Source organism: Epinephelus lanceolatus, chromosome 18 (genome assembly GCF_041903045.1).
Source record: "Epinephelus lanceolatus isolate andai-2023 chromosome 18, ASM4190304v1, whole genome shotgun sequence".
Classification (NCBI taxonomy): Eukaryota; Metazoa; Chordata; class Actinopteri; order Perciformes; family Serranidae; genus Epinephelus; species Epinephelus lanceolatus.
Genome location: NC_135751.1, coordinates 14,129,026 through 14,141,598, shown reverse-complemented (window position 1 = coordinate 14,141,598; position 12,573 = coordinate 14,129,026). Strand labels below are relative to the sequence as shown.

At 42.4% G+C, this 12,573-nt stretch overlaps 1 protein-coding gene across 2 annotated transcripts in view; it reads right to left on the bottom strand.

The window, feature by feature from the left end:
• The window catches only part of spop (speckle type BTB/POZ protein), a 113,421-nt gene that overhangs the window by 36,846 nt on the left and 64,002 nt on the right, over positions 1-12,573 (bottom strand). For both annotated transcript variants that reach the window (XM_033644132.2, XM_078161145.1), the window contains one exon: positions 12,045-12,172. In XM_033644132.2, coding sequence (XP_033500023.1) covers positions 12,045-12,172 — 128 coding nt within the window. The remainder of the gene's footprint in view (positions 1-12,044; positions 12,173-12,573) is intronic.

Here is a 12,573-nt window from a genome sequence, read left to right as displayed (position 1 = left end):
AAAAGGTGACTGAACTGATTAAAACTGAGAATAACAGCAGAATCTGATTTGTTCCCGACACCATTAAACAAACATAGCCCCAAATCCCAACGCTATTAAATAAAAGTCAAAAATAAACACTGCACTCACTCTCCTGAAGACAATAGCTGGAACATTCTTTAATTACAGGCTATTTATTTCACCCAAGCTGGTTTTAATTGTATTTCAAGAACCTTATTCAACCTATAAGATGCTTTTACAGTCTCTGTCCTAACAAGATACTGTTTGGTAGGTCTTTTCTTTGCAGCACAATATGTGATGTGCTTTGTATTTGTGGTTTTGTTTTTTGAGAAAACAGAAGAAAAACTGGGCAGATAGCCTGAGCATCGTCAGACGCCGAGCTGGAGAAGAAGAATAAGAAAAGAGCACCACATCACAGAACATAAAAAAACCACATAACACTCATAACAAATAAAAGACTAAAGTCTGCAGATGTAAGAAGAAGAAGCAGCCACATTGAGCTGTTACATGAGGAGCTGCAGGCTGCACACCTCCAGCTCCTCAGCAAGGTAACCAACTTTACTCTGTCCTGCTGTTTGTGTGGAAAACTACCCATGATTTGTGAAGTGTGAAATCAGATCACTGGTGACACATGGTGTGATTGAAAAAAGGCTCATTGTTGACTGATTTACATTATTTAAACAATGTGAGTTTTTTGGTTACATTGTAAACAAATAGCCTACACCACTTTCTCTCCTTTTGATATTAAAGTTAACCTTTAGTATTAAACTTGCTGTTACCACTACTAACCATGGGTGACGTAAAATCAACCAGGACCTTATCTTACAGGGGAACTATTATGATTTTCCATATTTTCTGTCAAATAAATAAAGTTACAATGTTAGGTGTTCATAAAAAACATGGCCAAAGTTTCAAATATTGAGGTGAATGTATATGGAGGTAATCCCTGTGAGCAAAAACTCCAGGCTTCAGACTGTTCTGAATACTCTGTTTCCAACATTTTTTTCTACTTTTGAGAAAAGCTGAAATCAGCTCGTGACAGATTTCTTTATATGGTCATCTGCTCCAGGTACCTTACTGCAAGTGTTTACATTACTTCACCTACACTGACGACATGTAGCTACGTGCTAATGTCAGGAAAACATTTCATCTTAGTTGGCAATGTTGTTAATTTTTCCTAGACTCTCGGAAGCTGGAATATATCTGGTTGTGACAACCCATTCTCATTCCCAGGTCGCCCTTTAGTGTATCAATGTGTCGTACAGCTGAAACACATCGTAACACATTGTTAATGTTACGAAACAGTTGCGGTTAAATTTGGGCAATAACTTGGTTAGGTTTAGAAAAAAAATCATGTTAGTTAAAAATGGTACATTTGTCGCATACTGTAATGTGGTGTAAATACATGCTTGATGACCTTACGTAAATTGTGTGATGTGACATTCAAAAAACATTGATTTTGGTTTCACACAGGACATGAACAGTCATCTCCTGGACGAAAGCTCAGATTTGTTTTCTTTGACCCATCCACCTCCTCTCCATCCCACCCTATGCAGACTTATGTTTTTTACTACATCAGTCAGGTGAAAGCCTGGTAAGTATCATAAAGATGCCAAAGTGTGCCTTTGGTGGCGATGTCACACACTAAAGCCCCGTTTCCACCAAACACTTTCAGTACGGTACCTTTGGAACCAAAAGTACCCCTCAGTCATGGTAACTAGACCCTAGCATTTTCACTGCAAACAGTACCCTTAAATGTGGGAGGGGTTGTTGTCACTCACTGCTCCGTCCAGCACTCACTGCATTTTCTCATTATCGGTGACACAGCTGGAAGTCTGCACCTCGTTTATCATCCACAGAACGAGGCTGCACGTCGACATTTTCTTGACACAATAAAACAGGCTGCAGTGAGAGTCTCTCTACACGACATTTAAAAATAGTGGGTTTGTGCATTTAGTCCTTCTCAGGCAAACTCGGAAGTTTAATGTTGCCCACAGAAAAGGCGCTCTGCAACAGTGATTTTTTTCTGCGAGTGAGGATTAGAATATATGCCGTTCACATAACCCAGTCAAAATGAATATATATATAAACACTTGAAGATCCACTCATTACTAAAAGTGTATGTCATATAAAAACTAAAGTAACGGTCAAAGTTGTCATATTCAAGGTGTGTTGATTGATTCATGTCATCACCTCCAGCATTGTGTAACATTACAAGTTAACGTTCCACCTTAAAAATCGCCGGCAGTCCGCCCAGTGAATTAAGTTACTTTTTCTCTGACTCCTGCTGCTGTGAGAGGCAGCAAAACATCCCTTCATTTTACAGTTACACTTAACTAATGTATAAAACTCTCCATGGTATGAACAGTGGTTACATGAGCCTCAAAACCAGCCACAACTCAGCCCTGAGTAGAGTGACCATGCGCTATTGACCTATCAACGGCCTGCAGTGTTCACAGCTCCACCTTTTAGTACAAGATCTGTGTGCTAGGTGGTTGGATGGTATAGAAGGGTCCATTGGTACCATCCACAACTTTTCACAGTGGAAATAGAAAAAAAGCATAAAAAAAATAAAAAAAGCAAACTGAACTGAACTGTACCATACTGTACTGCTCGGTGGAAACGGGGCTTAAGGGGCGTTACAAAGCTGCAATATTTGCCACCCGAGGATGAAAATGGGCTGGTTGTGAGGATTTTAGTCTGGATGCTTACAGACACTGAGACACCGAGAAACAGAAGACCCAAAAACGCTGGCCAATCAGAGCAAAGTGGGCTTTTTTCAGGAGGGGGCTAAAAGAGACGAGAGCTAAATGGAGTCTTCTCAGACAGAGGGTGAAGTATTCCAGTGCAGACAGTATGAGCAAAATAAAGGGTTTTTTTGAAGATTAAAACATCTAAACATGTTCTAGTGGAAACCCAAAATACAAGTATGAACCTACAAAAAAAAAAGAATAATAATAATAGGTCCCCTATAAACGACTTACTGTGTGACACTAGTTTTTTGCTGAGACCTGAAATCTTTAACTAGACTGTCATGATTCTTTACTCAAATTTAATCCCACATTATCGCACCACTGTATATAGCCATTCATGTGTCAGAGCAGTCATTTCAGTTGGCTGTTTGCAGGGACCCAGCTGTGTCCATTTCAATGGCTCAGTCCACAGACAAGTGGGCCGGCCTGCCATTGACACAGAGGTATTTAGGTAAATCTGCACAGACAGAGGCATATTTCATGCATGGTTTGAAGTCAAGCTGCTGAACGAGCGTCGTGGCTGGCCAACCTTGTTCTTACACATACACACGCAGACACAGGCTTCCAGATAAAGAGTTTCCACACACACACACACACACACACACACACACACACACACACTCACTCAGTAGTATCACCACTGGCAGTGAGCATGAGCCTCTGCATGCTGTCTGTGAGCACCAGCCATTTGGGTCTCTTTTTAAGTAGTTTTGTTTTCTCTGCTGGAAGATCATAGACAGTAAAGTGATAGCTTTGAGACTCTGAGGCCCAATCTAAAGTGCTTGAAGGAAATGTTTGGACAAAGAAAACAAATAAATAAGCAGGCAAAAGTTGCCTGTTTGTTCAATTTCTGCCATCTTTACTCAGGGAGAAGCAAAGGGCTTTTGATGGGATATAAAAGACCTGTTGATGTGTTGCTGGTGCAAAAGTGTTGCAAAGGCAGTATCAATTAAAGAATCCATTGTGGCTCAGAAATGGGTGCCAACAAGCTATCACAGTAAAAATCCCACTGCAAGAAAAGGATCAAGCTTGCAGTCTGTTTGCTCATTCTCTTGCTATGTCACAGCATCTCAATCAGCATTTGTATTTCCATCTCTTTGATTAGGTCTCCAACCCCCTTTTCTAAATGATCAAAATCACCTTGCCCTTTTCACTTTTGCTCCCAGTTCTGCAAAAACAGAATATAAATACATGTTTACCTCATTTTCCAGAGATGAAAGATTGTTTTTGTCTTCCCCTTTTCACACAAACCCAAATCTCTATGTGCATCCTTTCTCCCTCGCCCCACTCCTCCCACCTCTGCCTCTTTATCCTGCTCCGAGAGCTGGTTATGTGTGTGTGTTGCTCAGTGTGCAGTGAGGGAGCAGCTGGAGCATCTGCAGTCGTCTCCTCTGACAGCAGCACGGCATATGGCAGGGCCCTGTGAAGGATGGGTGCTGTCACCCGGCAAAGTGCTTACCCACCAACAGAAGAGGCGAGCCGCACTAACACCATGAGGAAGAGGAGGAAACAGCTGAACATCAGCGCCCCACTCATTTATTCTCCCACCGCCACCTCGCCCCAGGAGAGAGGCGGTTGAGGAGCCTTAAAGAAAAGACCTCCAACCGGCAAGCGGTGGCCAAGGTGCCTGTTGAAATGCATTTCAGTAAATCACATTAAAGATCATATATTTGCAGAAGATAAACCTAGTGAGAGGAAAACAGTGGCCCGTCTCCAAGTTTACACATGCAGGCGCTGATCCTCATATATGCATTCATCACCCTTTTGTGTGTCACACAGGGGTGCATAGGACTGGTTACTATACAGCACATTAATGAACTAAAATAGAATGCATAGGCACAGCTTTTGGCCTCTTCTTCTGCCTCACACGTAATTACCATTGTGAATAAGAGGTACTTATTTTCTCCAAAAAGTACATTTTGCAAAAATGTACATCTCTTCTCTGAAACTGAATTACAGTTTACAAAAAAATACATTTTGCTGGCTCTTAACCTTTGTCCTTATGTCAACTGTTCAGTCATCTCTTGGTAAATATGTGCCATTTTTTATACTTCCCTCTTTTTTCTCTTCCTGATAATCCATCCATTTTCATCCGCTTGTCCGGGGCCGTGTCACAGGGACAGCAGGTCAAGCAAAGCACCCCAGACTTCCCTTTCTCCAGCGACACTTTCCAGCTCCTCCTGAGGAATCCAAGGCGTTCCCAGGCCAGATGAGAAATGTAATTCCTCCAGAGTGTTCTGGGTCTACTCTGGGGCCTCCTACCAGTGGGACGTGGGACTCACCCCTTTCGACGCAAGGGGCATTCCGAGCTCCCTCCGGATATCCCAGCTCCTCATCCTATCTCTAAAGCTGAGCCCAGCCATCCCACGGAGGAAACTCATTTCAGCCACTTGTATCTGCAATCTCATTCTTTCGGTCACTACCCAGAACTCATGACCATAGGTGAGGGTTGAGACATAGATGGACCAGTAAATCAAAAGCTTTGCCTTCTGGCTCCCTCTTCACCACAACGGTCCGGCGCAGCGCCCACATCACTGCAGACGCCACACCAAACCGCTGATCCATTTCACACTCCATTCTACCCTCACTTGTGAACAAGACCCCCAGATACTTGAACTCCCTCACTCAAGGCAATTAGTCCAAACCCAGAGGGGGCAATCCACTTTTCCAGTAGAGAACCATGGCCTCAGATTTGGAGGTGCTGACTCTCATCCCAACTGCTTCACACTCAGCTGCAAACCGCCCCAGTGCCTGCTCACCGTGTGATGAAGTCAACAGAACCACATCATCTGCAAAAAGTCGAGACATACATATATGTATTCAATCAATTTTTATGTGGGGCGACTAGCTAACTGACACAAGAACCAACTTGAATGTCAGCTTGTCAGTTAAAGTAGCTAACAGAGTTATGTTATAGCAGGAAGTGTGCCTTTTTGGATATAAGCAGCCAAAAAATATGTTTACGTTTCCAAACAATGTGGTTATATCTGATTAAGTTTTTTATCAAAAAATAATAATAATAAAAACTGAAATGCAGAAACTGTCACTACATCCACACAGCACTAAATGAAACGGATTACTCTACTACTCTACTCTGTTCCCACTCTATAACCTTGTAGACCTTTTTATGGCATTACTGTATGTGTACGAAAACAACCAATCAGAGCAGAGGAGTCTCTAACGCAGCTGTCAATTACTGCTCGTGAACTGCTTTCAAACTGTCAAACTAGGCAGCACTGAAACTTGGTCCGGCTGGTGGGTGGTGCTTGGTACTTCAGTAGATTGTTTCCAACACGGCAGCCTGGTCACAAACTTTCTCATTTTACAGCTAAACAGTACACTGATATACGCTTTTGAAAACATTTGATGCCAGAAATAGGCAATGCAGTAACAAAATCTTGATTCATATTTGATCAGTGCTCCCTTACTTGGAGAGTTTGACCACAGTTTACGAGCAATGATTGACATGACTGACAGATGTGTTACAGACTCCTCGGATCTGACTGGTAGTTTTCGGTGCATGGGAGCAGACTCTAGCAAATGCCATGAAAAGCAGTAGGAGGAGGGTCATGATTTTTTCTATTTGTCTCATGTATTCTTTCAGAATTTCAGCAGTCTGACAAAAAGTTATTTTCATAAAAGTAACCATATGTAGCTTTAATATGTACCTCCTATAATCTGTGTGATCCTCTCTAGAATGAATATGCACTTACTAGAAAGGTTCACCCTGCAGATTCTTATACAAACAACATGCAAACGTGTGTGGGGCAGAATGCGTCACACCTGAACCTGAAAAAACGGCGCAAAAGCCTTTGTAAATCTGGCCCTCTGTTCCTCCCTCTGTTGCACTTCACAGTGATGTTTGCTGAACCTGAAAAAGAAATCTCCTTTCATCTCCCCTCTTTCTATGTGTATATCAGACAACAGCCAAATACACAGTAGTTGTCAACTTAACAAGAGACTGCAACTTGAATGGAAGGAGAAGTAAAATCAATCCAATATATATGAAAGGCCAACATCATTCTATATTGGCAAAACAATGTATCAGTATTAAAAAAGAATCAAGGAGGACCCACAACAGGTGATCCTGATGTACAGGTAGGTAATACCAATATATATATATATATATATATATAATATCAGTTTGTCACAAATGTACTAATACCACATTGTAAAAATATTCTACGACAAGTTAAAGTGCTGCATTAAAAACTTTAGTGTTTCTTTAGTTTATAATCACCTAAAAATAGGAATTGTGTTTTCATTACATTAGAATGAGCTGTTTATATCTACACTGGGATTGGGTCTTCATTCACTGCCATGTTTCTACAGTTGCCCAGAACGGACAAACTTACACTGGCTTAAGATAGGGTTGTTTGCATTTTAGTTAGAAGCCCATCTGTGCTGAGCAGCGACAGAAAAACACAGATTTGTAATGTGAAACTGCTTTAGTCAGTGTTTTTACAGGTTTAACTCAAAGGGTCAGCTTGTTTTGGAGAGGGAAAAAAACTCTGCGGATAATTCAGCTGCTGGTAAATGTCTGGATCTCAAGTTATCAGAGTAAAAGCACACATTAGCATGTGGTGGGTGAGCTGCCTGTTTCCCTCATGCCAAACAGCACCAGAGAAACTTATATATAATATGAAACTGCTTTATTCAGTGTTTTTACCTGTTTTAATCACCTGGTTTGTTTGTTTTGGAGAGGAAAAGAACTCTGCTGATAATCATGCTCCTGGTAAAACCACCTGAACAAAGACCATTCGAAGGAATTCTAACCAGGGGAAGTTTAATCTGGTTGCAATCTGCAATCCTCACCGCCATATGCCAATAAATCCCCCTAAGTATGTGTGTATTATTAGAAAAATTGACTTTAAGTACCAAAGAAAAAAAAAGTACTCAGTGTGTAGTAAAATGTTCCCTGATCAGTGTTTTAATTTTATATGTGAGGCTTTTAGATTAAAACTGCTCATACACGAGACTGCTCACAAGGACGAGGTTAAGTTTTTCCAGTGTACCCTTCCTGGCACTCTGAGCATCACAAGCAGAGTCCCAAGCCAAGAAGCAGTGTTTCGCTGCCTCTACTGCTGCACTTTATTGCTCTAGATATTTAAGGTTGTGTTAATATGCACTCTTTCATATACTGTTGGATAGTTTGAACTGCAATGTATCATATTTTTTAAGTTTATTTTATGTTTGTAGTGTCACTGTCTTGTAGACAAGAAGGGTATGAAAAATTGTAATCTGAAAAGTACCTAAGGCTGTCAGACAAATGTAATGGACTGGAAACTACAATACTTGCCTCTGAAAGTAGTGGAGTAGAAGCTGCATAAAATGGAAATACACAAGTGGACTTTTGGACTTATAAATGGACTTATTTACATTCCACCACTGAAGACAGAAATAGACTAAATAATAATGAACATACTGTAACTACCATGACATCACCTACTAGTTTGTGGACTGCCATTTTGAAGCCTTGATTTTGGCATTTCAGCCATTGCCATCTTGGTTTTTTGGAAACAGAAGTGACCATACTTGGATAAGAGGCTGGAGCTGTGGATGAACGAGGGGCGGATCTGACTCATACAGTGCAGTGACGCCTTGCAGTCATGTGTAACTCTGGGCCTTAATAAAATGTAAGCGGGTGAGTTATAAAACAATTCACCCCTGAACAGTTGTCATGAATGTTGAAATTGGCCATAAAGAGCAAATCTGTTTTTGTACCAGGCTGTAAAGCTGTTTATTTATGCTGTGAAGTTGAGCATTTTAACACGGGGGTCTATGTGGACTGACTCACTTTTGAAGCCAGCCTCAAGTAGTCATTCGATGAACTGCAGTTTTTGGCACTAACACATTGGCTCCATTTTTCAGCCTCGAGGGTTGCCACTTGAGACAAATATGTAGCCTATCAGAAGTGGAGTAATAACTGATACACTAGGCTGTGTCTGCATGGCGGAAACATGTCAGGGTTTATCCTCCATGTTGCCACAGCTGACTGGGGAGGAAGAGATGGTCTCTTCTGTGAAATAAATGTGTCCGGCAGGAGTAGCTCTCCGACTGCACTTCTGGCTGACTAAAGGTGGACCGGCGTGTTCCTCCACTTCTCAGCAGCCAATTTAACATGACTGACAGATAAGTTTCAGCATAAACTTCTCCCTTCCAAAAACAACCCCTTCTTTTCCCTTTAGTCAGTCAAAACAGACTTCCAGAGTAGTAACCCTTACAGTGTCAGTCAACATGACTCTGCCTGCAGGCAAATCACGACAGCACAAAGCTGGCGAGATTTTCCGGGAGCCGTAGGACCCCGCATGTGCGCCTGGAATCACTCCAAAAACTCATCTGCATTATCTATAGCATGAACAGTTAGAAAGCAACGGTCTGACCTTATAGCAAGAGGTTACCTGTGCTGCTGACAGGGAAGGAGCGAAGATTTAACCTCTTTTACCTCTGCGTCTCATAAGAGGAGGAAAGAGAAAAGAATGTAAAAACATGTCTCATCCACGTGAAAACATTCTCTCTAAGTGAAATCCAATTCAAACCATGTTAGTCTTTTGTTTTTTTATCATCCTGTATCATCTTTTATTTTTCCTCTTTTGTCTGCTCTTCACCATCGGTGGCTCCATGCCTCCCAGTGTGCCCACTTTTCCTGAGAGAGGGCCTTTCCTTCAAACTCTTCTCACTATGCCTCCTTCCTTTCCTCCTTTATCTCCCTTTCAGTCCCTCTTGCTCTCTTTTGACAGCTAACGCAGCACCTTTAATGGGAGCTATCCCCTCATTAAATACCTGCAGGTGTCTGCAGCGCTTTGGCAGGGACGGAGAGAGAAAGAGAGATGGAGACAAAGAGAAAGACAAAAAGTGAGAGAACAGTGCCTGGTGTTGTTCAGGCCCTCTCCAACATGACATACAGTCAGATTCCCTGTGCCAAATTTGAATTACTAATGTCTCTGGAGGCAAATGAACCAAGCACAGGGACCAAGGGTCAGGAGGAAAGGTTGAACCAGTATTCCCCTCCAACAGTGATCTGGCCTCTCCTCATAGCCTTTTCGCCTCTTTGACACTCTACTACACAGAATAAAAGAGGAAGAAAGACTAGAGCTGAAGGAGGGCAAAGAGAGAGGAAGGAAAAGGAGGGAGGCTGAGCAGAGGGGGGAGACGAGAGACACCAGGAAGTGGGGAAGGTAGAGTGTGTGTGTGTGTGTGTGTGTGGGGGGGGGGGGGGGGGGGGGGGTAAGAAACTGTGATGCTCAAAGTGGGAGGTAGCCAGAGATGAAAGGAAAAGGGAAAAGAGGAGGAGGAGGAGATTGGGTTTGAATGAGAGATAAGATGGAGGGGAAAAAGAGGAAGTGGATGAGAGAAGAGAGAAGAGGGAGAGAGAGCTGGGCTCTGGGGCGATGGGGCTCTCTCAGATGCAGGACGAGACCATCTGGACGAAAGCGGAGCCAGGTCTCTGACGGTAAACACTGGGCTTCACTTTCACATGGAAAAAGACCAGGAAAAGAGATTCAAACACCCGTTATGCACTTTCCTACCAACATCCACCCAAACCCTAACTCCGCCAACCGTCCTGCCCACGTGTTGGTGGAAAACGCTACCAGGCCTCACTATTGGCAATCTCATCGTTTACTGCACACAACATCCCACTAGCAGAGTGCCTTTTTTTCTCTAACACACACATGTTTTAGAATTGATTTTAAAAAATCGCTGCCTGTCTATATATCAAGTCTCTGACTTGCTTTAAAAATACGAACTCAGTGACCTCTCAGGTCATCAGGGGCTGTTCTGCTGAATGTTTCCCCAGGTAAAAAATGGTAAAGTCTAAGTTTTTATGCAACACACATCTATAGAAAACTTGTACAGCACCTGGGACTACTCTTAAATCTTTAAAACAACATAAAGAAAATGTTCTCTGACATCTTTATTTATCTACTTTCTACTCCCATTTCTGCTTTTTCTGTTGTACATAGCTTTTACTTTAACCACATTGATTTTTCTTTGTGTGTAGAATATGTTAGATAAATCAGGTTTTGCCTTGCCTTGCTTGTTCATCAGCAGAGCTGGCTAATTACCACAGTGCAACAGATATTTACGGGGGAGGAAGTAGCCACAGAGGACTTGAACCAGCAACCCCACCTCCTCCCCTTCAGGAGAGTGGATGCATTCAGTGAGAGAGGACTCTTCAAGGTAACTAATCCCTCTCTCCTGCAGCTCATTCTCTCCAGCAAACAGTCTCATCCTCAGAATTATGTCCCAACGAGACACGCCTGCACAAACACACACACAATATATGCATAAAATACTCCTACACACACACAAACACACACAAACACACACACACACACACACACACACACACGACTCTACCCCCCTATCCCACATGGCTCTGCAGAAGCAGCACTGCCCCTCCTACCCCTCTGTCAATAAGCCCAGTTTGGAAACACTTTAAACAGACTTGCACATTGCTCCGCTACAAAAAGGGAAAACTTCAAGACATGCTCTCCTCCATACCCGCAGGGTTAATTAGAATTGTTTTAAACAGCCACTGCCATGCTTTTTAAACATTTATGGGTGCATGCATTACAACTAAGGCATTAACATATCCAGAAAGTTTAACCTCTTCTCTGCTCCCTGGCTCCGTTATGAGGAGCAGAGGGGAACGAGAGAGAGAGAGGACAGTTGACCTCTGCTGCCCCCTGTGTTACAGCTGAAAAACAACAAGGGAATTTTCAATGAGGAGCAGCTGCCGACTTCGGATCAGAGGAATCTGAGCCAAGCCACCATGCAGGCTGAATGACAATCAGCTCGCATGTTAGTGATGAGAGAGAGACCTAAACCCAGAGGCTATGTAGTACCAATAAAAACATACATCATTCACTAACTGGGACATACAATGAGCTGTAGTGTTGAATAAAAAGATGAAGACAGGAATTACAGTTGTGATCACTCCGAGGCAAAAGCACCAATAAAAACAATGAATTAAGATATTTCAACAGTATTTTTAGATTCTATTAAAATTATATATTCTGGGGGAATCCAAGTGTGCACAAGATTCAGCATCAGTATGATCCAATATCACAATTTTGGTTTTAAAAGTCAATCACAGAAGCCTGTGTTTGTCTGCAATGTTGAAATATGAATAATAATTTCCATCTAGCAATATAATCAGGATTATCTCTTTTGAGTGTGCAGCCTGTACTGTGAATTTGTGTGGGAAAGATTTTGAGCTTAAAAATGAAGAGTGTGAACTCGGTGTAACACATAAGTTGAGTTTAGGTGAACTTTCTCAACCTTTACCTCACAGAAAAGTGTCAACTTGTCGTCTGGCAGCAGACCGTTGGCCTCGTCCAGCAGGAAGTCCCTCCTAATGAACTTTTTGAAACCCCAGTCCTTCCCCTGGACAAAACGATACGCTCTCTGGCTCTCTGAAAAAGAAAACACACGGACAAACAAGGAGAAACAAGATTATTTGGGAGACTTTCACAACGTGATTAAGCCCTGCGTGTGTGAATGTGTGTGCGAAAGAGAAAGTTTGTTATGAGTCATGGCCATAAGCAGCGGAGAAACAATGGCGAAAGAGGCTGGGTGCAGGAAGTATTGCCTGCAGGGAGCTTTTAACACTTCAGAAGAAAACAGAATCTCTCCCTCTCCCTCTTTCACTCTCTGTATCCTCTCGCTGCCACATAAAGACTAGTGGTAAACATGAGACAGAACTGCTGTGCCTCTTTGGCCAAGAAGTGAGAAATTGCAGGGATCAAAGCAGTCCAATTATCATGTGTTTATGGAGTGCCAATTATCTCTGACAGTGGCAGGAAGGATTCTGTTA